Source organism: Euprymna scolopes, chromosome 19 (assembly GCF_053919585.1).
Source record: "Euprymna scolopes isolate OS-2025 chromosome 19, ASM5391958v1, whole genome shotgun sequence".
Lineage (NCBI taxonomy): Eukaryota > Metazoa > Mollusca > Cephalopoda > Sepiida > Sepiolidae > Euprymna > Euprymna scolopes.
In genome coordinates this window covers 15,863,432-15,890,768 of record NC_136500.1, presented here as the reverse complement: position 1 = coordinate 15,890,768, position 27,337 = coordinate 15,863,432, and the positions used below count along the sequence as shown (strand labels likewise).

At 32.1% G+C, this 27,337-nt stretch overlaps 1 protein-coding gene across 5 annotated transcripts in view; it reads left to right on the top strand.

Annotated features, from left to right (window-relative positions):
* The window catches only part of LOC145303445 (RNA-binding protein 5-A-like), a 93,621-nt gene that overhangs the window by 32,003 nt on the left and 34,281 nt on the right, over window positions 1–27,337 (top strand). For 2 of the 5 annotated variants that reach the window (XM_080144779.1, XM_080144775.1), the window contains exons 7-14: window positions 11,535–11,636; window positions 11,775–11,835; window positions 12,640–12,720; window positions 13,737–14,001; window positions 15,277–15,325; window positions 19,008–19,203; window positions 22,671–22,762; window positions 24,520–24,763. In XM_080144779.1, coding sequence (XP_080000905.1) covers window positions 11,535–11,636; window positions 11,775–11,835; window positions 12,640–12,720; window positions 13,737–14,001; window positions 15,277–15,325; window positions 19,008–19,203; window positions 22,671–22,762; window positions 24,520–24,763 — 1,090 coding nt within the window. The remainder of the gene's footprint in view (window positions 1–11,534; window positions 11,637–11,774; window positions 11,836–12,639; window positions 12,721–13,736; window positions 14,002–15,276; window positions 15,326–19,007; window positions 19,204–22,670; window positions 22,763–24,519; window positions 24,764–27,337) is intronic. The other 3 variants (XM_080144778.1, XM_080144777.1, XM_080144776.1) reach the window with 3 other exon arrangements.

The following is a 27,337-nucleotide window of genomic DNA, read 5'->3' as shown; positions in this document are numbered from 1 at the left end:
TTCTGCATATATATTATTTAAATATATATATTTTAAAGCACTTCCTAAAATCAATTAGTTCAGCTTTCATTTTGCTTAACACAGTTACTTACATTCCTCTCTCTCTCTCTCTCTCTATATATATATATATATATATATATATATATATATATATATATATATATATTAGTAGTAGTATGAAACTGACAATTAAACTACATATAAGTGTTTCTTTTATTTTTGGAAAATCATCATGCTAATTATGTATGTGTAGCTTACTTGCCATAAATATATTTACATACTACTACTAAGCTCTGCTCATGTAAATACTGAAAATATATATGCATGATGTATAATTTTATAAGGTGTATATATATATATATATATATATATATATATATAATTTAAAAAGCCTTATCTTAGGACTTGACTACTGTGAGGTATTAATATAAGTTCCTTTTTGATAATTTATATAAAGAATATAGACTTTTGTGCATGCTAGATCTATTTTGGATCTGTTCCCATTGAGATAGGCATGTAAATAGTATAAAATATACTTATGGCATGCGAGTATTGCATGGACAAAAATTTTAAATGTGTAAACTTTTAGACGATCTGTATAGGTTTTGAAAATTGTATAAAATTTACTAAATCATAGAAATAAAATAACCACAAAACTGAATAAACTTTATTTTACAATATGATAGTAAACCAGTTAAAAAAAAAATAAAGTACATCTAAAGTTTTAGTAAAATCTAAAAAGAAGAGACGTAATTAGCAATTAAAGTGACTTTACAATAAAGCTTAAAATAAGGATGGTTTTATACAATTTAAATGTATATTTTAGTGTATATATGTTGACAGAAATTAGATAATATTCCACAAAGAGGTCATGTGATTGCATTTACTAAGCCAACACTGTTAAACCAATTTTAGTTGCTATGAATGTCTTTTATCTATTTAAAAATAAGATATCTTAATTGAAATATTTACTCTATGAATGAATAAAAAGGGAGATGTGATTAGTTCTATAGGCAATAAAATGGATAGCTTTAATTGATAGAGAATTAATTTGCTTTTAGAATAAATCTTATTAATCTCATAGATAACCTGACAAACCTCTTGCATAGCTTGCTTGCCATAAGTATAGTCATACTTGGCCCTACTCTTGTATTGTGCATTAAAGTAAATATTGAAACTCGTACATATATATTTGTAATCATTACTATTACAATTATTTTAAAAGAAATACAGTTTGAGTAGTCAAAAACTGTTTCGTTCAGTTTATCTACTCATTTGTGGCATTAAAAAATATTAAATATAAGTTAAAACCCTTTTAAAGCTTGTGTGAATCCCAATTCTGAGCAAATTATCTTTGTTTAGTCACTTGTGTTAAACAAGATGGCTACTATTCTAAGAAGCCTAATGTGAACTTAAAGCCTATAACATTGTTTAAATTAATTGAACAAAAATGTTATATGCACGTTTTCGCTGATATAATCTATGACCTTCATCAGGTGTGAAAGTTGCCATGTTTTTTATTGACAAAGGTCAAAGGTTACATCGATCAAAACGTGCAGATAACCCTCGATGAGAACAATTGTCTGATTAATCTAAATACAAACATTCATACCTCATCTCAAATTCAGAACCCCTATAAGTTATATTATTTTTTGTACGCAAGTTAAAAATGACTAGATCATGCAAAATAAATGGTTTTTGATAAAATTCTCAACTGTATTTCCTTTTAAATTGTTAGTAATAGTAATGGTTAAAATATATATTAAATGCTTTTTTATTTAATAATTTTTATTTTTTATTTTTAAAGTTTTTTAAATCCTAATTCTAAAATAGTATGCTATAGTAAAGTTTGTTATTTTAAGATCTGAAAGTGTTTTAGTATTCTCAACTATCATGGTCCTGTATATGACCTTAAATTATATCCGATGATGAGGCCCCAGCTTGCGAGCTTTGGGGAGTGTGGAGCCACCCTTTAGTTGCCATTGCTCCCAGGTCCACTCTGACCCAGAGTGGTAGTAACTGTTAGGATCCCAACTATGGGTTAAATAGAAACCAACTTGGAAAAAACAAACAGATTCTATTAAAATATTCTTCAAAATCACTGGATTTAGCATTAAATAACCTGGAAAGGGTTGATATGCCATAAAACAAAACCAACCAACCAAATCAACTATCGTATATTGTCTATTTAAAATATTTGTAAGTACTTGCTATGAATAAATTGTTAATCCAATTAAAAAGAAGAAAAAAAATTTTTTCAATCTTCGACCCCAGTTTGTCATTTGCAGCATGGTTAGGTTTTTCTCTAGGGTGTATCTGGTGTTTCAAAACATTTATTACGTTTTTAAGGATAATAAAAATACAAACACCACATTAAATGTAATTAAGTAAAACAACATTTGTACATAAGTGACACTCTTATTTAATAATTTAATTCAATGAAATCTCCCTCTGCTTCAATGACAGCTTCTATTCAAGACCTAAACCTATGGCAGGCGCATATTACCATTCTTAAGTGGTTTAAGCCTTATGTGATGTTGCAGAGTCTTGATGACGAATATAGGGCCTTCCATTTCTTACTCTATCAATCCATGGCTTAACAGGACATCAATGTAAGGAGCAGTATTGACTCTCAGTCCTTGTGGAAAGAAATGTGGTGACCTAACTATGTCCTTCATAGTTAACAACCCCTAAAACGATAACAGTTGTAGGAAATTTTGTGTGCATGACTCTTGAAATTTCAGAGGGTGTCAGCACATAGCCATCTATCATTTCTTCTCTTTACCTTTTGGTCCTGATCAAAGTTCTTTTCATCTGGAAAAAAAACCCCAAAGCATGTCTTGTTGAGCAGGATGTTTCAGTTTGTTTAAAAGTCTCTTGGATCTTACTAAAATGGTTTCCTTTGGTGGGTTCAACATAAACTGGTCTCTCCATTACAGAGGACTTGTATCGAAGATTATTGTGGGCAGTTCTTCAAATTGTGGCTTTAGAGACATCAAGACCTTTTACAATTAAATTCATTGACTTCTGGGGGCTCTCGTCAATGATATTCTGAACTTGTGTGTTCTAATGCTGTCAGTGTTGCTGGCGCTTTTTACATTTAACAATAGGAGAAACTTGGCCATCATTATATTCTAAGTCTTTGCAAAATTTAAAAACAAAAGATCTGGTAACTTTAAGAAATTGTGCCACTTGCAAATTGCTATGTTCTGCCATTATTGCAACTATTACTTTTCATTTCATGTGTTAATTATCTCTCATGATTGATTTTCTGAAAAAAAAAAAAAAAAAAAAAAAAATCCAAAAGTTAATATACTGGAAAGGATTGGTAAAATAAATAATGTTCTCAAACACCAGACACACCCTGTATTTTGCTACCATTTTGAATGAATTCCAAACTTCTGCACAATTATGGGAACCTCCTCCTTGTTTACCCTATCACCCCACCAAAATAAAACTACTCTGCTTTTACACTTATATTAAACTGCTTTTTTGTTTTTCCTCCTCTTTTTTTTTACTAACTTTTCTTTCTTCCTTTTCCTGTCCCCTCTTTTCCCCTTCCCCCCCTTCGTTTTTTCCTTCTTTTTCCCCCTTTTTCTCTCCATATTTCCCCATTCCCCCTTTTCTTACCACTTCCTTTCTTTCCTCCTTATTGCTTAAAAAAGATCTCTACTGCTTGCTTTTTTTTTCTATGTATCTGAAAAGATACGACTACCATTGCCACCCTCTTTATGAAAGAAACTCAAAATGCCTTTTTAGCCCTTGTCTTACTTTGTCTCACATCTTAATAACTAATTACATGCATTTGTATTTGCCAAAAAAAAAAACTCTATAAAACCATGATTATTCAACTCAATCTGAATCTGTAACTTTTACAAGTGAATTTGTTGGATAAAAAATTTTTTTTTGTTTTTCTTAATGTTAGAAACAATTTTGGTTTTGTTATGGATTGAAACATTGCTCCTTCCCCTCCATTCTTTCAACTTGACACCATATTTGGTATTTTTTTTTATTTTATTTTATTTTTTTTCAGACTTTGGAATTGTTTTCTTGCCATTTCTTTCACCTTTTCTCAAAAAAAAAAAAAAAAAGCATGAAAACTAATTTTTGTCTCTTGTAGTCTTCTGGTGCATGGGTCTGTAATGTGTTCAATAGAGTTGTAGTGTGCCAAAACACATCTTTGCAGAGAGTTGTCCCCCTTGTTTATGTTAGGTTCTGCTTTTTATAGAGCTGTACTAATTTTCATATGATCAGACACCTGGAATGGAAGAGATTTTATGAATGCTGCCTTCTGCTAGCATTTTGGCAACTACTGTAAGTAGGAATGTAAATAAGCTTAAGCAGTTTGCGAGATTCAAAAGGAGCTGACTATTTATTTACTCTTTTTTGAACAAATATTTGCTTTGTATTGATAGTATTTGACCTTTTTTAAAAACATCTATCCACAGATGTCTCTTTTATCCCTATTTCATTATTATGATCAGAGTATGAAATTGACTTTGCAATCTGGTAAGAGATTTCAGCCTCGTTCACTCAGAAGCGATGTTGATGAATCTAATTGTTTTAGTTCGGGTTTGCCCATTCATTCATAACCTTGTTCCTCATATCAGATCAGTCAGATTGAGCTAGATTCTTTCCTGCCCTCTATCAATTCCCAAATCATGGCGTTCTTGAGCAAGATTGCATGAGATGGCTAACCAGTCGCGATTCCACCATGGAAGGTCGACCACCTCCTTCACAACTGTTCTCCACCGATATACTTGTGCCATATCAGCAGAGAGGTAGAGAGGATTACATCACAGATTAACTTTCCCTCTGGGTGAAAAACTATCAGTTCAATTTAACTGCGTCTTTGGCTTTTTTATTTGTTCGTATAGAATACAACTATTTTCTTGTGGGGAGTTTGTTTTCTACTTGTATTTTCTTATGTTTGCTAATGTATAGAAATCCTCTGTTCACAGCTTTAAAACTGCACAAAATCCTCTGTTTCGTTAATATTTTAATTTTTATCAAATAGCTGTTATGCTTCAGCACTGTAAAATTTATCAGTTCTTATTGCTGCTAAAATTCTACACTTTTAAGGTCATCATATTCTATGATTTTATGTTTGTAGCATCAGACAAATCTTCAATTAATCTCTGGATTAATTTGTCTTCACTGTATATTTCTTCAGAGTCTAGCTTTTCAATTTTCAATTTTTATATTTCTTTCAACTTGTGTAGATATTGCATTATAGTGTCATTGCGGTTTTGTTTGCATCTGAAAATTTTCTCCTTTCTCATGCAACTGACTTTTTTGACAGCGTATTTCTTTTTATTGTGTTCAAAATTTCAACAAAGCTTAAATCTTCTGATTCTTTAGAGTATGAATGTTTTTGTTTCATTTATTTTTTAAAATTTTATAGTGGCTTCATATCTTGCTTGGTGATGGAGGGGGGAGTCTTACTTGCTTCTGTTTCTAACTCTAGGCAGCATAGAAAAAAAAAAGCTTCTATATCTTCTGAAGTAATCCTTGTTTTTAGGCATCTTATTGACAATGTCATTATGTTCAGTTGAATTTTCTAGTTCCAATCAGGTCCTGGTTTGAAGATATGTAGCACATAATCTTCTGTTTTGTTGATATTTTAATTTTTATCACTTATGTTCTGCTCTTTTATAGAGTGTACACACATTAGTACAGAGACTTTCTTTGCATAACACTGAATTGCTATTCGTCTTATTTAAAAAAAAAAAAAAAAAAAAAAAATTATTCAGTTAGTTATAATGTCAAGGGGTTGAAATATTCCGATCTATTGGAAGGGGCTATTTCTTTCTTTTAAGATTCAGTCATGCATTAATTAAAAGTTTTGTCTCTTAAGTTTGAAATAGGATTCAAAATGATATCAACGAAACAATTTAAAAAAATTTTTTTCAAGTGTTTGTCCAGAATTCACTCTATATTAAAAAACAAAAATACAGAAAAATCTGTATGATCTACGTACCCATGATAGTAAGAAAATATATTCCAAAAATAACATAAATTGATAAAATAGTTTACTTTTTATAAAAATTATCATTTTTAAGCAAATTTTAGCTTTTCCACCCCCCCCCCTCCACGTTAAGAATTGCTTTCTAAAATCTAAAGTTGAAATTATTTGGAGTTATTTCCCTTTTCAAGATGTGGCTATATCATCAGTTTGGCCACAAGATTTTTTTTTTTTTTAATTAATTTATTTTTTATTGCATTTTCATCCCAAACAAGGCACATTGCCACTTTGTTGTAGGGGGCTACTATCAGGGACATAAGCATCAGGGGTACTGTGTAGGGAGTTGGGCAGCAAGATATCGGTTCAGGTTTCACTTGAACTTCTGCATGTCAGTACAGTTAGGGAAGCAGGGACTCGGAAGGGAATTCCAAAGTCTAGCAGTTCTGGGGAAGAAACTATTGGAGTAAAAGGCTCTCTTACACCTAGGGATCTCTACCATGAAGCGGTGTGATTTTGCTGCTTGTCGAGTTTGTCGGGGTATTTACGTTGTGGGGGCACAATTCGTCAGCGCATTCACCGTTAAAGTACTTGTAGTACAGGCAGAAGAGGGATGCAACATTTCGTCGATGGGACAGAAGCTGACGTTTAGATGACAGTTCAGGACCTATCAGATTGGTGACTCTATTTTGAACCTTTTCTAGGAGCGAGAGACTAGTAGCAGATGCACCAGCCCAAATATGACAACAATACTCCACACATGGGTGAATGGTGGCCTTATAGAGGTATAGGATACTTTCGGGTGTTAATAACTTTTTAGCACGGTAGAAAGAACTCACCTTCTTCGCAGCGGTCCTGGCAATGTTCTCAATGTAATTGTTCCAACTCCTGTTTCCTGTGAACGTTATGCCGAAGAGTTTAAAAGATGTACTCTCAGAAAAAATTTGACTTTCCTGTTTTAAAATAAAACTACTTGATATATATACATAATTTTTGGTATATGATATTTTCTTTCTGCCACATACAGATTTTTCTTATTTTTTCTTTTTTATTAAAGGTGGAATTCTGGATAAATATGCTTTTTTTTTTTTTTTTTTTTCCTAAAATCGAATAGAAAGTGTAATAAATGACCCCCCCCCCCCGAGATTATTCATACACATGTTTTATTTATTCTTAAATTTTTTTCTTCCCTTGCAATCAACTTTTGGAATCGCTATTGTCTGGCCAACTACGTAGATCTTCTACTTCCAATTATTAGAACCAACATAAGTGTGCAGTCATTGAGATGCATTGGCGAGAATGGGGAGAAAATGGCTCCTCAGATTTATTTAATTTTTAAAGTTTCGGGTAGTTTCTTTGCTTTGTTTCTCTGCTTGGCCATAAATTGTTGTACACTTATCATAAAAGACTAAAGTTGTCTCTTGATTAGAACATTCAGATTGCCGTCGCTTTTCATAGAAATGCATGCAAATGAAATTTTTATTTTGTTTGATAAAAAAAATTGAACGTATGAAATTAAATAGTAAAATGTTGACAATTAGTTCCGCAAGAAAATTTATTATATTTGCATTTCTTATAGACTGCGTAATTACAAACAGCATGTATGTCTCCCCACATAACATTCTTTATGAAATCTTGTCATGAACTCTGAACCATCCTTCTTACCTAGTAACACTCCCCATCCACCTTTTTTTTATTTTATTTTTTTTAATCTGAAAATTAGAGCCCTTTTCACTTTGCACCTCTTAACATCTTCATTTTCTACCTCCCTCTTGTTTGCTTTTTTCATTGTTTTTCTACCCTCCTCTTAAATTTTGACCACCCATCGTTGTTATATTAAATAAAACATGGTAGTCCATAAAGAATGTAGAGATGGAAAACAACAAAGATCTTTTATTAAAAAAAAAAAAAAAAAAAAAAAATCTTTCGTGTGTGTGTGTGTGTGTGTGTTTTTAAAAATTTTTTAAATTTTTTTTTTTTTTTTTTTTTTTTTATGGTATGGTTGGTTGGTTGGGGGAGGTTTTTATCTTATTTTTAAATTACTTTAAGAAATACAAAACATTTTGATTTACACCCCTATCCCTGCCCAAGTTCTTTATGATCACATTCTCATGAAGAAAGCGTCTTATATTTCTTAAATAATCCCATATTTTCTGTGAGTATGTATTCAGTAGGTATGAAACTCTTAGACTCTCAATACATTTAGATAAGAAATAGTTCTTATTTTAAATTAATGATAGCATTATTTGTGAATAAAAGAAAAAAAATGACCTATTTATAAATAAGCTGGTGGTTTTTAATTTCATAATCAAATTATTTTGTGAAATAGAAATTTTTAAAAAAGCTTGTTTTGGTAGTCGATACTAATTGATTAATAATACAAAAATTTTTTAAAAATGATGCATTCATTGTTTTTGCATATTGTTATCTCCTCATAGTTTTTGTTGTTTCATCATTTTTTGGCCAATTTCTCCTCTGGTAATCCTTCAGGGCCCATGGATAGAGGCGTTGAGTCTCTATGGTTCTAGGAGAGCATTGCCTGAAGATAGCGGTTTCATTTTTACCCAAGTAGACTAGACGATTAGTTGGCTAAAACATGGTGAGACAACAACTATGGAAGGCAGTAATTACTGGGGATGAATTACAAGATCCAGCATTCCTATCCTGTCGGGGTTAATCACCTGAAGAAGGCCAGAGGATGAGTTGGCCAAAATGTGGTGAAACAACTATGAAGATGAGGATAACAGTCCGCAAAAAAATTAAATATACAAATTATGAAGCTTCATCTCTTCATATTCCAAAATAATAAAAAAAATGATGTACAATTAAAGTGGAGGTGAGTAACAGACAAGCGAAGGTTCGTAGTTTAATGTGTTTATTTTTGAAAAACTAAAGAACTCTCTTACAATAACTTACTTTTAAGCTGTTTCATTAAGGAAACATTTTTTTTGCTTTAACAGTTTTCTTAGCCAGAATAAGTATTTTCAGAAAATAACTAAAGTGAAATAAAATACATTTGTGCGAATAACCAAGCAAAAGGGAGAAAAAAAAGGCTAATCTGAATCAAATGTCGAATTTAAACAGATTACTATTTGTATCTAACTTTCAAAATCTGAGATGAATTTATATGCTAGATTTTATTTGCTACTAGCGGGGGTACCCGGCGTTGCCCGAGTGTTTGTTTCCGGGGGGGGGGGGGGAGTTTTAAAAAATGTTATGGTAGGTAAGTAGGAAGGATCAAACCCGGAGTCATGAGTAAAAGTAGGAAAATAAAGTGTAAAAAAAAAAAACAAAAAAAAAAACATCTGCAACGTTAACAGTTCGGCCACCAAGAAAAGTCAATTCCAGTTGTTTAGGGGGAAAAAAAAAACAAAACAAAAAAAAACGACTACGGTAGGTCGGCGTGAACGTGAAAATATAATGTGAATTGTCCAGCACGCTAACCACTACGCCACAGAGCACTGCAGCTTAGTTTAGTGATTTTAAATAACTTCACATGAAAGAACTACGAAGCCAAACCGGTGTTCTCTTCTGAACTGTTCCTTGTGAACGATCCCCAAACGGTGTTAAGTGGTGGCAGGGAGAGGAGGAATTTATTAGAGAGAAAATATTTTACCACTTCCATTGATCTTAACCGATTTTGGCCGTGACTTCTCAGCAGAAAAAGTATAGAAATCTAAGATTATCGAGGAATTTGAGAAATAATAAGCCTATAACACACCTCAGATATTGTTCTGCCGTTTGTGCATATTATATTTGCATGAAATATCTTGATTTTTAATCCTATTAATGTCAAAATCAGACGGGGGGAAAAAATGAGTTCATTTTATTTATATAGAGATGAGGATATGATTATAGGTTTTCAACCATGTTGAGACTGCAGTGATACAAGAATCGATAAGTTTTTTTTTTTTTTATCAGGCAATAACAATTAGATTCATATTTAGTCATGGCTGTTGAAATGAGAAAAATCTACCTGTGTTTTGTTTGACAAGATGCACCTGAAGAAGGTTGGAGGTTATATTGGCTGAAATGTCATTAAAATAACATACAAAATGAGAACAGTAGTCCAGAATAATCCAAATTATTAATCTTCCTCCTTTAAAAAAAAAGAAAAAAAGTCAACTTTGAAACTTCAAAATCTCTTAGTAGTGACAGTTGGTTTATGTACATAGGTCAAGATCATGTAGTTAATAAAGATTTAAAAACAAACTTATTGAAATGCTTTCACATTCTAAGATTTTATGACAGTACATGAAAATAAAATTTTTTTTTCCTGGTAAAAGATTAAATAAAATTTGTATTACCTGTGGCCACACTAGACAATTTGGCATTTCAGAACCCAAATTAAAATGTATTTGTTTTGCTAAGTCTCGGAAAACTAATGTCCCTGGTATTACTTTTTCTTTTAAAAGTGGGAGGTAGGGTGGGGGGGGGTAGTTGGTTTACCGCCAGATATGTTCTTACCCAGAAATACTGCACCCATCCAGTGTCCTGTTTATGGGAGAGCTACAGTCTGACAACAAACTAACCTTGTGTCTAACTATGTCTCTGTAGGAAGCAGGTGAACAAATTTTGAGGCTTGTATTTAACTTTGGTTGTGATGATTTGGGTTCAATTCAATACTGCTGTAGCTGTTATAATTTTTTTTTCTTTTAGAGCAAGTCTAAATGTTTAGGCAGTAAAGTAAAAAAAAAAAATCAAAAACATGGGAAAGGGTCTCATGAATGACTCACTTTATAAAGTATTTATAATTTAATAATTTAATAATGTACAAATCGGTTAAATAGAATCATAGAATTAAATTTATTTGAATGACAACAATCTTCTCTAATCGTCAACCTCCCCCCTCCCACAAAGCCTGTGTATTTTATTTTTTTATTTTTGTTTAACTGAACCAAATCAGAAAGTTTTAATAGAAAAGAATCGCATTCATGCCCACTTGGTCAAGCCCAGGAAATAGTCTTATTTTTTTATTTTTTTTCATTTAAAAACTTTTTTTTAAAAAAAATCTAATTTCATCCAATTTTGCCACCCAAATTCTTTGTGAATGTTTTTTCTTCTTTTTTTAATTAAAAAAAAAAAAAAAAAAAAATTGCGTATGAATCTTTTTCTTCTCAATTCTGGTTTACATTCTTCTTTCATATGATTGCACACAAAACAAAATTTGCATTGTTTATTTTGCAATGCTTGGTTAGATTTTTTATCTTTTTAAATGAATTTTCTTCTGTAAATAAAGATATATAAATAAATTATTGTTTCATTAAAAAGCCAAAAAAATCTTTATAATTATACTAAATGGAGTTTTAGGAAAATTTTATTTCTCTGTATCTACTTTTGAATATGCCTTCCTCCTCTTCCTCCTTTCTCATGTATGTAGTCTCTTATTATTACTACTAGTAGTAGTAGTAGGCGTCAAGTTGACCTGATGCTCTTGCTGCAGACGCACGCACACACATGCTCATTGTTGTGTGTACTGAATCTAAACCATGGCATTGGCAAATGGATAAAATGTGTTTTCCCCCCTTTTCAAACGTTGGTCTTTATGCCTTCCTTGTCTCCTCTTTTTCAGGGTACACTTTATCTGCAGGATTTGTTTTCTGTAACAATGCACTACAGTCAGCCAAAAATTGGACCTGAAAAGGCCCAGAAAAGTGATTGGGTTTGTAGTAAGGTGAGCATGTCTCTCTTATTTATTTACTTATATTCTGTTGCTGTAAACTTGAATTCTTTTTTATTAGTTTTTGAAAATTTATTTTTTTGTTAAATTTTACTTTTTTTTTTTTTTTTTTTTGGTCATCATATTCACCAGTGTGGAGCTCACAATTTTAAGCGGAGAGATTTATGCTTCAAGTGCAGTGTTTCCAGAGAAGGTTGGTTACCCCCCTTCCCCAACTTTTCTTTTTTTCATTAACCCTGAAAGTAAAAATTTATACCCCTACCCCTAACAAAAGTGTCACATTTATTTTTAATTAGCTTATAATTTCTGAATTGTTTCTCACTCTTTTTTTTTTTTTTTCCTTTCAAAATCTTTGCTCGAAAGGATTTGTAATTCTATATCCATATATATATTGTCATTCTATATCCATTTTGAATTGTTTGACAATTTTACAATAGCAAATATAATTGAAAAAACACTCATTTAAAAATTTCATAATTTAAAATTTTTGACATAAAAATTTTAAAATTAATAAATTTTATGGCTTAAATTATTGAACTTTTTCTTTTTTTTTTTTTAAGCTAGAAATTATAAACTTTAGGTTAAATCTACTTTTTAGTTTGATCAAATAAATTTAAAAGAAAAATGATTAATGAAAATTATGTAATTTCTATCTTTTTTTATCCTTTATTCATCTGTAAAAGCTTGAATTAAGTTTTATAGGTGTTAAATAAAATTCTTATTGACTTTTTCGTTATTTTGGCAACAATGAATTATGTGAGACTAAAAGATAAAATTGTGCAACACGTTTTTGTAGTTTTAAGATTTTTGTATCTACTTGTAATTGCAATCTGGTCAATTGAAATCTTAACATGTTTTTAATCTCATTAAAGAGTTGTGAATGTTTTTTTACATTGAAATGTTTTACTAATAAACTTTGATATAACCAAACTGTAACTTTAAATAACAGATTCAAATTATTTTAACATGTTTTAAAATTTAATTCAATCGTTTCTAGTTTCATCTGCCTTGTTTCCAGAATCCGAACGTGCCAAAGCAGGAGACGGCTTTGATCAGGTTGGAACAAATCCTTGTAACAGTAAGTCATCTTTTTTCTCGCGCCATTTAATTTGTAATGTTTGTGTTTAATAGGAGAACATTGCATTTAAAGAGGAGACATTTTTCTATCAGACTATCTGTATATGTATAGAACTATGCAATATCATGCACACCAAATTCGAAAATATAACTTTTTTTTTTCTTTTTTTTTTTTACATAAAAATAAATCGCCTGTCACTGAAAGTAGTAACCTAAAAAAAATAAAGTGGTGGGAAGGGAAAGAATTGTATGCAAAGATAGGCTCACAACTTTCTGTAAGAAAGAGGTTGCAGGGAAGAGAAAAGGGCATCACATATTAGGTTTTGAAGCTGGTTGTGAACTCTGTCAGAGTGCTCCAAGCAGCTCCTGCCCAGTTGAACTGTATTTACTCGTAATGGGATGATTCCAATACAATTCCCAATTTCATACTTTCTGATTCCGATACAATTACAGATTCTGATTCTTTATAAATCTAAATATTTAACTATAAAGTTGCTATTTTTTTTTCCAATTATCATCAGAAACACAATAATGTACAGTTTGTCAGACGTAAAATACACTTGTAGAGATGATGTATACTGGGAGTTTAAAATCAATAAATATTTTATCATTATTACCAGCAGTGGAAGATTTTTCTTTTAAATAAAATCAAATAAAAAAGAATTAAAAGAATTGTTCTTGGCATTGGAAAATAAATACAAATATTTCTGATTCCAATACTCCTAAAAGTTCCAATTTTCCAGTTCCCAATTCTGATTAATCATCCCAACACAAATATTTACCCATGTTCACATTCTGAACTAGGCTAGTTTGTTATATCTATTTGAAATGAAGAATTGCAGTAATCTCTCTTCGGATCAGAAAGCTTAAATTTGTTTTATCAAAAATCTTTTCTTTGCTCGACACACTACATGTAAAGAGAGAATATATTTATCTCTTTGAAGCTATTAAAGAAAATTTATTATGTTGACACAAACAGTTGATAGAATTTTATTATTTTATCCTCTACATTTGCAGCTTTAATATTCCGTGGTCTTGATGCACTTACAACAGAAGAAACTCTATCGCAGGCTCTCAGCCAGCAGACGTCCGTCACAGCCAAAAACATAAAGATTATCCGTGATGAACTTACCAACACTTCCAGAGGTTATGGCTTTGCTGAAATGAGTACAATTTTAGAATCCACACAAGTCTTAGAGCATTTACAACAAACTAATCCACCTTTTGAGGTTGATGGTAAACTCATATTAGTTGCATTTGCAAAAAATACCTTCTCCACAGTGTAAGTCTTTTTCTCCATGCATTTCTTGATCTGTGTGTATGTGTTGTTTTTGTTTTTTTTTGTTTTTTTTTATACAAATCTAAACGTGATGGGTCAATAAAAATGCATATCATTACTAAGGTAGCTTTTTAACTTAATAATACCCAAGTTAAAAGTTTTCACCTAAGTCTAAAGGATTTTTAAGGAAATTTAAAGAAATAACGTAAAAACATAACATTTTTTTTTTTTAAATAAAGTGAAAATTATTTTAATCTTCAAAAACAAAAAATATATTCAACATGAGTTTAAAGCAAATATTTTTATTTCAAACCAATTTCTAAGTTAATAAAACAAAGTAAATTACATTCATTATAGTTACTCTTATTACTTGTGTAAGTGGCATATTTTTTTTTTCTAAATTTTACTAATATTTTTCTTGTACTAACTAAAAAGTGGTAAAAGCTTGGTAAAAATGGAAATTGGCACACCCAGGTATTGTACCAACATTGTTCAAGGAGTAGGTATAAACTAGTTTGAAATTATTGTAAACCCTATTTAGTTTTAAATGTTATTTATACTGAAAATTCTTTTTAATTTAAAATTTATTTTATTTTTTAATTTAAAACTTTTTCTAAATCCTTAATTTTTTTTCCCTTGCTTTGTTTCAGATTTGAAAATATGCCTTTGTGACAATTTTTATCCGTTTAGAAAAAACATTTAAATATTAAATTTTCTTAAAACTTTTTTCCTTTCAAAATTTGTAAAAAAATTGGAAGTTTAATACAATTGTTGATGTTTCATCTTGCAATTCTTTATAATTATAGAAAGTACCATTCTAATTTAGGTTGTGTAGTAGACTTATTGTGTAGAAAGGTAATATTTCAAGTGAACAAAAACTTTTTGATTAAAAAAAAACAAAAAAAAACTTTTCTTTTTTTTTAAATGTTTAACTGCTATTTTGAAAATAGTCTTGTTAGTTATCTTTTCTTTTCAGTTAATACTTACATTTTATATTGGTATATTTAAAAATTGTAGTCATTTACAAAATTTTTTCTCTTGAAGAATAACTTTAAAAATTTTTTATATTAGAAGTATTAAAAATTTAGAGCATTTTTACACTATAAAAAGCATAACATAAAAATGTTTAATTCTGTTTATTCCTATTACCAAGCATTGTTGTCTCAGGAAGCATTAAAACATCTTGGTTTCTTTTTGGTAGATATAATGAATGCAGAAATTGTTGAATTAGGATTTGTTTTAAATTATTTAAAATTGCAATATGAATTTTCCTTTTAGGATGACAACCCTTAGTAACCGACCAAATGCTTATGCGGGTAATCAAATGGTAAGTTTAGCTGTTTGTGTTTCCTTATGTCAGCTAAAGTGTTTGAGATTTCTCTATCGAATAAGGGTAAATTTTGTTTGGCATTTGTACGCAGTGTGACGATGTATAGAAGTAAAACCTGGTCAGTGAGGGTTGAGTGCATCTATACAAATAATATGAAATTGATATTATGAATGTATAATTAGTCTAAAAAGACTGGCTTTGTTTCATCTTGGAGGAAAATTCAATCCAGTCTAAGATGTGTACAGAACTGTAAATGTCCATATTATGGGCATGCTGAAAGAATGGAGTTCTGGTGATTAGACCTAGAACAGTTAAGCTTACATGGTCAGTTCATGGGTAAGGTCATGGAAAATACAAGAGGAAGTGATGGAAATGGATTTGAAGGATAAATGAAGACCTGGCCAGAGATGGGTTAGTTTGGAAATCCATTTCTTAAAGTTGTCCAATGCATGCTAACATATAAAACATGTTAGTTAAATCAAATGTAATGACAAAGGAATAAAAACTAAAACAACTTTAAAATTCTCAGATTCTCTTGAATGCATTTGGATAAATTTCAGGTATAAATTGGGTAGGAAACAAATATAGATAATAGTGGGAATATCTTCACCTCCCAAATTTATAGAGAAAGGTTTCATTTGAAAAAAAAATCCAAGATTTTGTTGTACATTTGAATTTATTGGTGATACTGAGGTGCTTTATTTAAATTTCACTGAGAAAATATAAAAATAGTCAATTTAAAGTAAATATTCCTATTGACAAAGTCTCTTTGCTGAGAGTCCCAAATGGACTTGATCTGATTGGAGAAGTTCAGCAGCCAAACTCTCTGGTAGCTCTTCCCAGAACCAACTAGTCCTTCTTCAATATTCAACTCCTTCTCTTCCTCCTTGTCTTCTGGGGATACTGGTTATAACAGTCTCTCTTTCTATTTACTTGGGATCTCTGCATCCTTAGCTAGTTTTGGTCTTTTGTTAGTAGTCACTATTGATTTGATCTGATGTTGTCTGCTGCAGACATCTACTGAAAGAAACATCTTAGAGTGTCTTCATTCCTGGCAAATAACTTTAAGAGATAAGTTAAAGGGAAAGATTGAAAAAATAAGGGTTAATTACCAGGTTTTGCACAGGCTTGAAAAGGCCTTGAATTTTGAACTTTGTTTTGAAAAGACCTTATTTCGATTATGTTGAAAAGATAAAAAATTTCTTATAAAGGCCTTGAAAATAGTATTTATGCCCAGTAAAACTTTGTATTGGAATATTAAAAATAAAATTGAAATAAATACATTTTTCTGAAATTGCATTATATTATTATTTACGATATTGTTTGTACAAGAGTTACGTCTTTTCCAGTGTGACTAGAAGTGTGTGGGCCCGACAGATCGCCGACTCCCAATGTTGTGGTGTGAATTTTTCGTTCAACTATTCTTCTTATGGCCTGATTGTCGTTTTTCTCGCTGGTGACTGTCACTGAGAACACACATGGGTCCACAAGAATAAATATTAAAACAAAATAAACATGAAAAACACAACACCAATGTCTCAATATTTAACAGTTGGACTTGGGAGTGTGTGTGTCTCCTTCCCGTTCTATCAATATTACATTCGTCTGTCAGTCGCAATTTGTCTCTATTTCTGTTTCACAGTCAACTCTAAAAACTGTTCAACCGTTGTCGTTATCAGCTCCCATCTGCCACAAACGGCATCTAGTTGTCAACTGGCTGTCTTCTCTGTGTCGGTCTCTGAAGCTTCCCCAGCCACCCGGAAGCTGTCATTCCCTTGTAGGCTTGTATTGTCATTGTCAAATCTAAAAGGGTCAATGTAAAAATACCTAAAGATTCATTGTTTGCTACTTCCCATCTCTTTGTTTATTGTCAGACACTTCCTATATTCCTTTGTCTATTGCCCCCCCCCATCTTTCAGCACTAAGTGACTGAAGTCCACTTAATAGTATCACACCAGAAAGTCAGCCTAAAAAAAAACTGAACTGGCTAAGCTCAAAGATAACCTTCAAACTGAACAAGAACTGAAAATGATTCAAAATCACTGAATGTCAAAGTAGACAGTAGTGTAGAGGTGAGCTTAAGCTGTAAATGATTGAATAGTTTTGTTGCATATTACGATAGAGAACTTCTTTGACCTTCAAAAATACTTGATAAAATAGAGATAAATGAGTGTCAATTACTAATGTTTTGATTTATTATATCTTAGTTTATCAAATCTTGTTTTGAAAACTTGAATTTTGTCTGGAGAAGGTCTTGGAAAATTCTTGAAAATTTGTATGAATTCTAATGAAAGAAAAATGAGAAATGATTTGAAACATTGAAAAATGTGTCTTAACGTTATCAGATTTAGGATAGCAATAGCATTGAACATTTTTAGATGGAACTAGCAGGCTGCCTAGCATTGCCCGGTCGTAAAATACGCTTAACTATGATATTTTGATTAATGCAGATCTTGTATTTATTATTATATTTTATTGGACCCAATATATTGTAATGATTTAAAAAAAAAAAAACTAAAAAAAAAAAACTTGTGTGCCATCAATTGAAACCAAAAGATTTAGCTTACGATTTACTTTTTCCTTTGACATGAATGCCTGAGCTATGAAGACATGTTTGCTGCAAGGTTACAAATTAAAACATGAACCAATAGCTATTATTTTACACATGCATATTTTTAATGTTGGTCAACCTTCACCTAGCAGATTCAATTTTTTTTTTTTTTTTTCAATTTTTACACTTTTGCACCAATTTTCCCCAGCTAAAACCAAATATAAAATTATGCATGGGTTCGATTTAAACAAATATATATACGCATACATAAATATATATAGAAAGAGGTTTGTGTTTACTATAACCTTTTACATAAATATTATGCAAGTATAAATTATGTAGAATATCTGCATGAATATAATAGTTAACTAAAAATGATCATCCCATAAGAAAACCAAAAAAAGTAATAGGGAATTAAAATGAATGTTTAACAGAATATGCCAATTAGCTAGATCTTTTTCAGATGAACGCAATTCCATGACCCATATATAACAAAGTTGTATTTTCTTTTTAAATAAATATAAAAAAGGGTTTTTAATATGATTATCAATACACACACACACACACACACAAAATTATTGGAGTATAGATAAGGTGAACTTGATGATAGTAAAACAAAAGATTGAAGTATTTTTGAGTAACTATCAGAAAATATAGTGTAAATCTTTTATGCTTAGTTTCTATTTTATCTTCATAGTTAGATTGAGAAGGACCCCCCCTCCATATATATATATATATATATATATATATATATATATATATATATGCCACTTTGCAATCCTTACTGCAATGTTGCACTTGTCCAAGTTTCAGTTATGAACACTGCAAGATTTTTGTGTTATCACCACTCAATGATGTGTGGAGCACTTTGGTGATAGTCTCATTGGTAGGAAGAAAATCTTGAATGGCTTTTCAATCACTGGGTCATAACTCCCAAGATTTTTTTTTTTATCTGTGGAGCTATCTCGAAGATAATATCTGTCATAAACAATCTCCAGACTATTTCCCTGAAAGTCTTAGTGCATAAAATGATATGTTTATAAAACTTTCAATTTTATTTTTTGGTTAAATGATTTTCTAAAAAAAATTTTTTTTTTTTTTTTTTTTAACTTATTTGTTTTTCTGCAGCAGCAGCAACAACAACAGCAGCAGCAGCAACAACAACGGTCATGGAATTATGACCAACAGACTGGCGATTATTATTATAATCAATCTGGGTATGAACATTCTACCTATTATGACCAGAATAGTCCATATTATGGACAAACGGCGTCAAATTATGACTCCAACTACTACAGCAATAACCAAAACTTTTCTCAACAAGGTGAGATTAAACAACCAAATCTTTCTGTGTTGGTTATTTTTTTTTATTATTTGACATCTCTACTGTTCAGCACTCCATGACATTTGTCTCTTGATATGAGGTCTCTAAAAGAATACAGTACAAAGCACCATATATAGGAAAACAAATTAATGCCGTATGATTCTGGAAGCTTCATATTTTCAATACTTTGCAAGTTTTAAGTTTCCTGATATTTAGAACTTTGATGTCTAGATTGTTACCATTATCTTTTATAAATAAATTTTTATGTTGGCTTAAAATTATCTAAGTTATTTACTTTAGTGTGCTATCAGTTATCGGTTCTTGTCCATAATTCCTGCTATATTAAAAATTAAACATAAATAATAATCTGTATAATGTATGAAATGATGAATGAAATTATTGTATATCACAAATCACGCAAATTTGTCAAGTAGTTTTATTTTTATAAAGAAAATCTTTTTTAAATGGATTTGAGTTTTCCCAATGCTATCCCACCTTTCTCATGTGAAAAATGGCTTTTTAAAATCTTCCAAGTTTGAATGATTTGGAGTTATCTCCCTTTCTTCAGCCCGTTTTCAAAATTGTGTCACAAGATCATCTTTTGTAGTTTACCAGAGAGTGTGACTTGGTTCGTCTGGAACGGTTGTTACGTTCTGGCACTACAACCAGCTCCTCGTTTGGTAAACATGATAAAACAATAGGCACATCCCCTTTAGATCAAGGGTTTTATATGTTTGCTTGACAGATCTTGTATGGCGTTTTCAGCATCATTACTGGCAGGAGTTTTCCATAGAATTAATTTTCTCTCGAAAATTATCTGGACTTGGAATTAAATACTTGTTTTTATAAAAATGTTCTTTTGTTTTAATATCGAAGTTCGAACTGATCAACAAGTCTTTTGTGGTGACAAAAACTAAATGAGAGAGACATGCATACATATTAAAAATAAAGAGACCAAGATATTGTTATTTCATGAGCTTCAGGTGACAAGTTTGCTGGGCTTGCTGCACTTAGATCATCTTTGCCTTCTAGTTTATAATATAGACATTTCTCGGTGCCAAGTAAATCTACTTTGACAGCATGTTTTTAGTAACACATTTTAAAATATACCATCCAAGTACAAGGAAGGTTGGGTATAGAGCTTTTAAATGTAAAAGAGCTCCAATTCCTCGACAAAAAGGGTTCTTAATCCCATTATATTTGTGCTCATGCTCTGGGCTTTCCTTTGGCACCCTGGTGCTACCAGATCAGGCTGCCTATTGGCTTTCTGAGACGAAATCCACCTACATCGATTTCTGTTTTTGTTTTCTATTCTCTTTTGTAAAACTTAATTATGTTCTATAAAAACAAAATCAACAGCCCCTCTCCCTTCTCCCCTCGTTTTTCCTTCCCTACTTCCCGGTCCTAGATATAACCTTAAACTATATCTGATGGTGAGGCCCCAGTTTGCGGGCTTTGGGGAGCGTGGAGCCACCCTTTAATTGCCATTGCTCTCAGGTCCACTCTGACCCGGAGTGGTAGTACCTGTTAGGGTCCCAACTATGGGTTAAATAAAAAAAATAAATAAAATAAATAAATAATAAATATATTCTATTAAAAAATTATTCTTCAAAATTTTATCAGATTCCACTGGACCCTGTCGGCGGGGCATCAGAATGTGCCGACTACCCCCCCCACCCCACCCCACCCCTCCTGCAGAGAGTAGAAGTCCCTCAATGGAGCTACCTGTTGGCCGTAGGTATCGACCCGTAATACGCTTAGGACGGGATCCTGGTGGTTGAGAGATTTGGAGGTCAGGATTTAGTACCCCCACTTCCCAACACACCACTTTGGCCCTCACTGGGCTAGACGGGCGGTCGGAGGTGCCCGATCTGACCAATCAGCTGGTCACGTCAAGCCCCACCATATATCGCCTACCCCATAAACCTATCAACACAATATGCCTATCCCTTCCCCACAAATAACATCTACTCCCTAATATATGATGGAAAGCGGTGGCTGAGGGTCAATCGACGAAGTGAAATATCTATGACATGGCTGCAAACCCTTTAAATTACTTTGTATCCCAAAGTAACATCAAAGGAAAACAGGTGCTCATAAATGATATCACATAAATCGAGTATATCACCTTTGTATCCTTGTTGAGCCTGGGCGAATGGGTTTCCTCCCAGGCACTTCCCATATAGGGCTCCGAGGTGGGTGGGGAGCAAAGATAATGAAAAAAAACAACCTTTTTGATTAGTTTTTTTTTTACCCCTAAAAAAAACTTCTCTGATGTTTCCGACATCTCAAGTTCAGAGGACGAACAGAGTTGCTTAATCAATGAAAACACAATATTTTTAGTAATGGAAACACTTGAAAAAAATGAAATAAATAAAATTTCACCTTTTACAATGGAAAAAATTTTCTCTCAAAAAATAAAACCCAAAATGATAAAAAGATTGCAAAATAACAACATACTTATCGAATTGAAACAAAAAACACAAGCTAAAGAAATTCTCAAATCGCAAACCTTTAACAATATCAAAATTAAAACTTATCCCCACCCATACCTAAACTCCTCAGAAGGAGTCATTAGATGCAGCGAACTATCAAATTGCTCGACTGAGGAAATTTTATCTAATCTAGCATCCCAAAGTGTTACAGATGTAAAAAGAATAAGAATAAAACGAAATGCAGAAACTATATTGACAAATACATATATACTCTCCTTTGACTCCACAAATCCCCCAAGTGAGATTAAAATCGGATACCTAAAAGTGAACGTTGAAAAATACATCCCAAACCCTCTAAGGTGCTACAATTATCAACAATTTGGACATCACCAATCCAAATGTACCAAATCACCAATATGTATAAGATGTGGTGAAAACTAAAACATAGTGACTGCAAAAAAGACCCCAAATGCTCAAACTGTAAGGAAAACCATTTAGCTGACTTCAAAGGATGCAAAACATGGCTAAAAGAAAAAGAAATAACAACAATAAAGTACACAAAAAATATAACCTTCTCAGAAGCCAGGAAAATTATGAACGCAAGATACTCAGAAGTAACCAAGAATGGTAAAATACACACAAATCAAAGTTGTCAAAGTTATACAAAAAATCCTCCAGAAATAAAAACTGAAGAAATATCTCAATTGATAAAAGAGATGAAAGACCTAATGAAAGAAATTAAAAGGGATTCAAATATTTATACCTGTTTCTCTGCATAAGTGACTACAAAGGTTGACATGCCATAAAATGAAATCACACAAATTGCTATTTATCTGAAATATGCCATTTTTAAGCATTTCTGTTAAAAATAGCAAGGTATAAAAACTTGGAACTTTTAGCAATAAATTTTTTTGTACATAAAATGTTTTGATAAAAGTTAATGTGTTACCATTTGAAAGGCCTTAATGATTGAATATGCTTTGGCGTTTTGTAATTATGGAAACAAAAAAAAAAAATTCTGTCTAATTTCAGGAGACTCTACTAATGCTGCTGCTGCAGTTGCTCAAGCAGCAATCCAACAAGCACAAGCGGCGAAACAATATCAAAAACACTATCAGAAACAAGTAAGTTTTTATTTTTGTCTCCTTTTCTTTTTCCTCTTTTTTCTCTCTTTCCTTCTTGCTTTCTCTTTTTTTTCTTTTTTTTTTTAACTTTATTAATTTTTTCCTCTTTTGCTCTTTTCTCCTTTTTCTCTCTCCAATTTTCTTCTTCTCTCTCCAGTTATCTTCTTCTCTCTCCAGTTATCTTCTTCTCTCTCCAGTTATCTTCTTCTGTCAAATTTTCCTCATCCATATTTTATCCTTTCTTCTCTCTGTAACTGGTTGCAGTTAATCATAACTGAAGATGCAGGAAACATGGCTATAATAAATGTAATAGCACAATTCATTTACAATTATACTTGAATTTTGAACTTATGGCAGCATTCGCCCTAGATTGATTGCACCTGCTTTTTCCACTGAATTCTCAGCATGTCGAGCATAGGCCAACAATTGAAAACATTGAAACGAGTGACAGCTGATCTGGATTGGCAAACACTATAATCAATTATCCACCTGTTTCACCATTTTTGCTTGGCCACCACACAGTTTCTTTTTGCAGTAGTGATCAATCTCTAGTCTTTGAAGGTCTGCATCTCTCATCAGCCAGGACTCTTACTAAAGAGGAAGATATGAACTCAGATTTTTGTAGCTAGCTTAATTTCTTAACTGGGCTTAACATATTAAAGATTGTAGATGACAGAAAGAAAGGTTGACATTTATATCCTTCTCCTCCTGTTGGCCTGTTGTAGTGATAATTAATCCAAGGTATTTGAAGTGGCTAACCTCAAGACAAGCCAAAACAAATACACCACTATAGAGTACAAGAGGCTTAGTTATATACTAAGTCAATTTTTCTTTGTATGTGCGTTATCACCCATTAACCTTATTTTTTGAAAAATAGAATCCCCCAATCGCTGAAGATTTATTTAAAGAATATTTAGCTGATAATTATTTTCATAGTAAAAAGAGAGTATTTATTTTGAAATGAGTTAAACTGTGATAAATATATGTATTGCAGTTTATGTCAAAGAAAACATTTGAAACAATGTTTTTATGGCAAGAGAATATTTTAAAGATATAAATTGTTGGAATTTTCAATATAAAAACAAACAACCATTCATTTTTTTATTTTTTTTTAAAGAATATTTAATGAACAATAATTATTTTTACGAAAGAGCAGACATTTTTCTGTTTAAACCTTACATAACATAATAATTATGATAGAGCAAAAAAAAAAATGGTCCTTTTTCGTATTTCAGCAATTGTGAATACAGTCAGTGATGCAAACAAATGTCCAGATACAAAAATGAAAGACATTTAAATGTAATGTGAACAGATAACCAACCTATCTCCTCACATCGGTACCCCTTTACATTCAATTAGCAACATTGTTGGATTGAACAACAAGAGTAAAATTAACTTGAATTATGTTGGGGAATTCCCTTTTTCTCACAAAAAAATGAATCCCATAATTTAGTTTGATATTACAATTGAAAGTTTTTAATCATTTATCCAAATGACCAAATTTTAAAGAGGCTAATTTTAACTTGAAAATGTTCACTTTTTGAGCGAGGGAGAGGGCAATGTTTACTTTTCTTCATGAAAAAGATGAGTCCTTAAAAAAAAAAGTTTGGCGATGTCTATGCCTAACAAGAATGTGTTTGAAATTTGGCTTTTGTCCCAGAGATTCTTGTATAAGTTATCCAAAATCACATTCAAAGAATATTTGCTTCTTTATCACAGAATACATCTCAACAAAACAGCCTACTTTTTCTTTCCAGACTCCGCAGTCTTCCACAGCAACTGTTAGTGCGTCAGCAGTTACAGTTGGTGCTCCTGCAACTATCGAGAGTCAAACTGATATCACAAGGACCGCATCGGCTACCTCATCGGCAACGTCGGCAACATCTACCACAGCAACAGATAGCAAAAAGGGTTCTTGTGTCTCTAAACAAACGATTATGCAACAACAAACATTTCAAACTCCAACTGGAATGCCTATTAATGATGAATATCCAAAATATCGTGAGTTTTTTATATCTCTTTTTATTGTCATTTATGTTACTTTTTTTTATAATCTTTTTCCTTTGTTCTTTTAAATACATGAATGTAGGAAGTTATCCCATCCACTTCCAGCTTCAGCCTATGTCTCTTTGTCAGAATTTAGTGTTTAGAAAAATAAATAACCAAAATTTTTATTGTTAGTCTTACTTTATGGCAAAGATCTGAAAAGAAGTTTAATTGGATTGAAAGTTGAACATTCATCTATGTAATGACAGGAATTTATGCAGGGAGCTAACTAGTGTTGTAAATGAAGATTTAAAACAAACCTCTTTCCAAGGCTTTATTGAACAAAATTCATAGGTACTAAAGCAAGAGAAAAAGAACTGTCTTTTAAAGAAAAAGGAACGCGTGCAAAATCATGTGGCGAGAAACTGAATTTGCATATCTTTTTTTTTTCTTTTTTTTTTTTTTAGTAAGAACAAAACAATTAAAATGAAAATATTTTAAACAGTAAGAACCAAATAATTTAAATGAAAATATAACCATCTCCCCCACTTGTAAAAGAGATTGTAAATAGTTTTTATGTTTTATAAATTCAGTCGCTGGCTGGTCTGCGAATTCTGTTAGATCGACGTGGAGGTAGTTCGCTATTTGAAGGACCAGTGGTCCTCTAGGAAGGTTGGTTCTCAGGGTTCTGACTATTATAGTCAAATTCATCTTCTGTATTAGGTGTAGTACTAACAGGACTTATTTCGGTCAACTGGGTCGGGCCTGCATTTGCAATGTTGGGTTAAACACTTTTAACAGGATTTTGAGGTCTATCAGAGCATGGAAAGCGAGCTAGATGTCTCAGCCCTACTGAATCTTCCCGGCCATTATTATGTCGTATTCTTGCATGTGTAGGTTAGCTTCGAGGAGTTCCACTACCTTGACAATCGGGTCATATTTGCTCCTGTTACCAAACCGTTTTAATAATACCTCCCCAGGGTCACAGAACCAAACAGGTAAAGCAGTACCAGTAGAAGAGCACCTTTCAAAGTTGAACATGCATTCGTGAAGAGTTGAATTTGTAGTAGTGCACAGCAGGGAGCGAATAGCATTTAAAACATCCTGTAGAACATTTTGATAAGCGCTAAGGGGTAATCGTCTAGATTCCAGAGCTAATAAGTGTTCCAAATAATGCCGTTGTAGCGTATGCATTGACTGTTGCCTATTGGGTTGTATGCAGTAGTGTTGCTGGATTCAATTCCAAGTCGCGTCAAAAAATTTAAAAAAATTTTCTAACATGAACGAAGTTCTTTGATTGGAATGGATAAATGAGGGGTGTCCGAATATGGAGAAAATATTTGTCAGGCACTGGATTGCAGTTCGCGATTTGCGAAGAACAATCGCGACAAGGGAAAGCAAAAGGAAATCGACTGTATTCATCGACGACAGTAAATATGCAACAATATCCCGTCGAAGATACTGGGACAGGTCCTTTGTAGTCTATGGAGAGACGCTGAAAGGGAGCAGTAGAACAGATCAGTGTATTATTAGTAGAATCGAAGAATTGAGGTTTTATTTTGACACAAGTCGTACATTCAGATGTCACCCGCCGGACTTCATCAATTGAATATGGCATATTTCATGATCTTACAAAATGCCAAAAGCGCTGTTCTCCAGGATGTATTAATGAATCGTGTAGTGACTTTAGTTCCTCCAAGGAAGAAGCAGCAGTACCACATACTCTCGATAATGCATCGGCAATAATGTTTTCACTTCCGGGACAGTGTTTTATGTCATATGACAACGGGAGAAGTTCCATTTTCCACTGTATAATTTTATCATTTTTAATTTTTCCTCGGTTAGCAGGTTTAAACATAAAAGATACGGCTTGCTGGTCTGTTACCATAGTAAAGTGCTTCCCAGCGAGGAGATCCCTCCATTTTCGGATGCACTCGACTATGGCATAAGCCTCTTTCTCGACTACGTAAAGTCGTATTTCAGATGAGTTTAGCGATCGAGAAAAGAACGCTACAGGCCTCTCAGCCTGTAGGAGAGTGCCTCCAATAGCCTTTTCTGAGGCATCAGTTTCAATAGTAAATGGTAATTCATCATCAATAACTTTTACAGACGATTCAGCAACGTCCTTAAGTTTTTCAAATGAATTGATAACTATAGGAGGCATGGGAAATTGTTTTCAACCAGTGGACGAATTTGGTAGGAATACTTAGGTATCCATTTAGCATAGTACAAAAACATTCCAAGACACCTCTTTAATGAATCTGAATTGGAAGTAGGAGGCATTTGTAAAAGAGGTTTCAAATGCTCAGGATCTGGTTGCATAGTCCCGTTACAAATTTGGTACCCAAGCTAATTGATGGAATGAAGTGAAAACTTTGATTTTTCTCAGTTTATTTCGAGGTTATATGTCGAGGCAGCCTTTAAAAAACATTCCAAATTAACATTATGTTCCTCCTGAGTTTTACCGCAAATAGTAATATCATCTATATATGAGCAAGTTCCAGATAATTTGTTGTCAGAAATGAAAAAAATTCATAAACCGCTGAAAAGCAGAAACCCCATTAGTGACACTCATGAGTATTCGTTTGA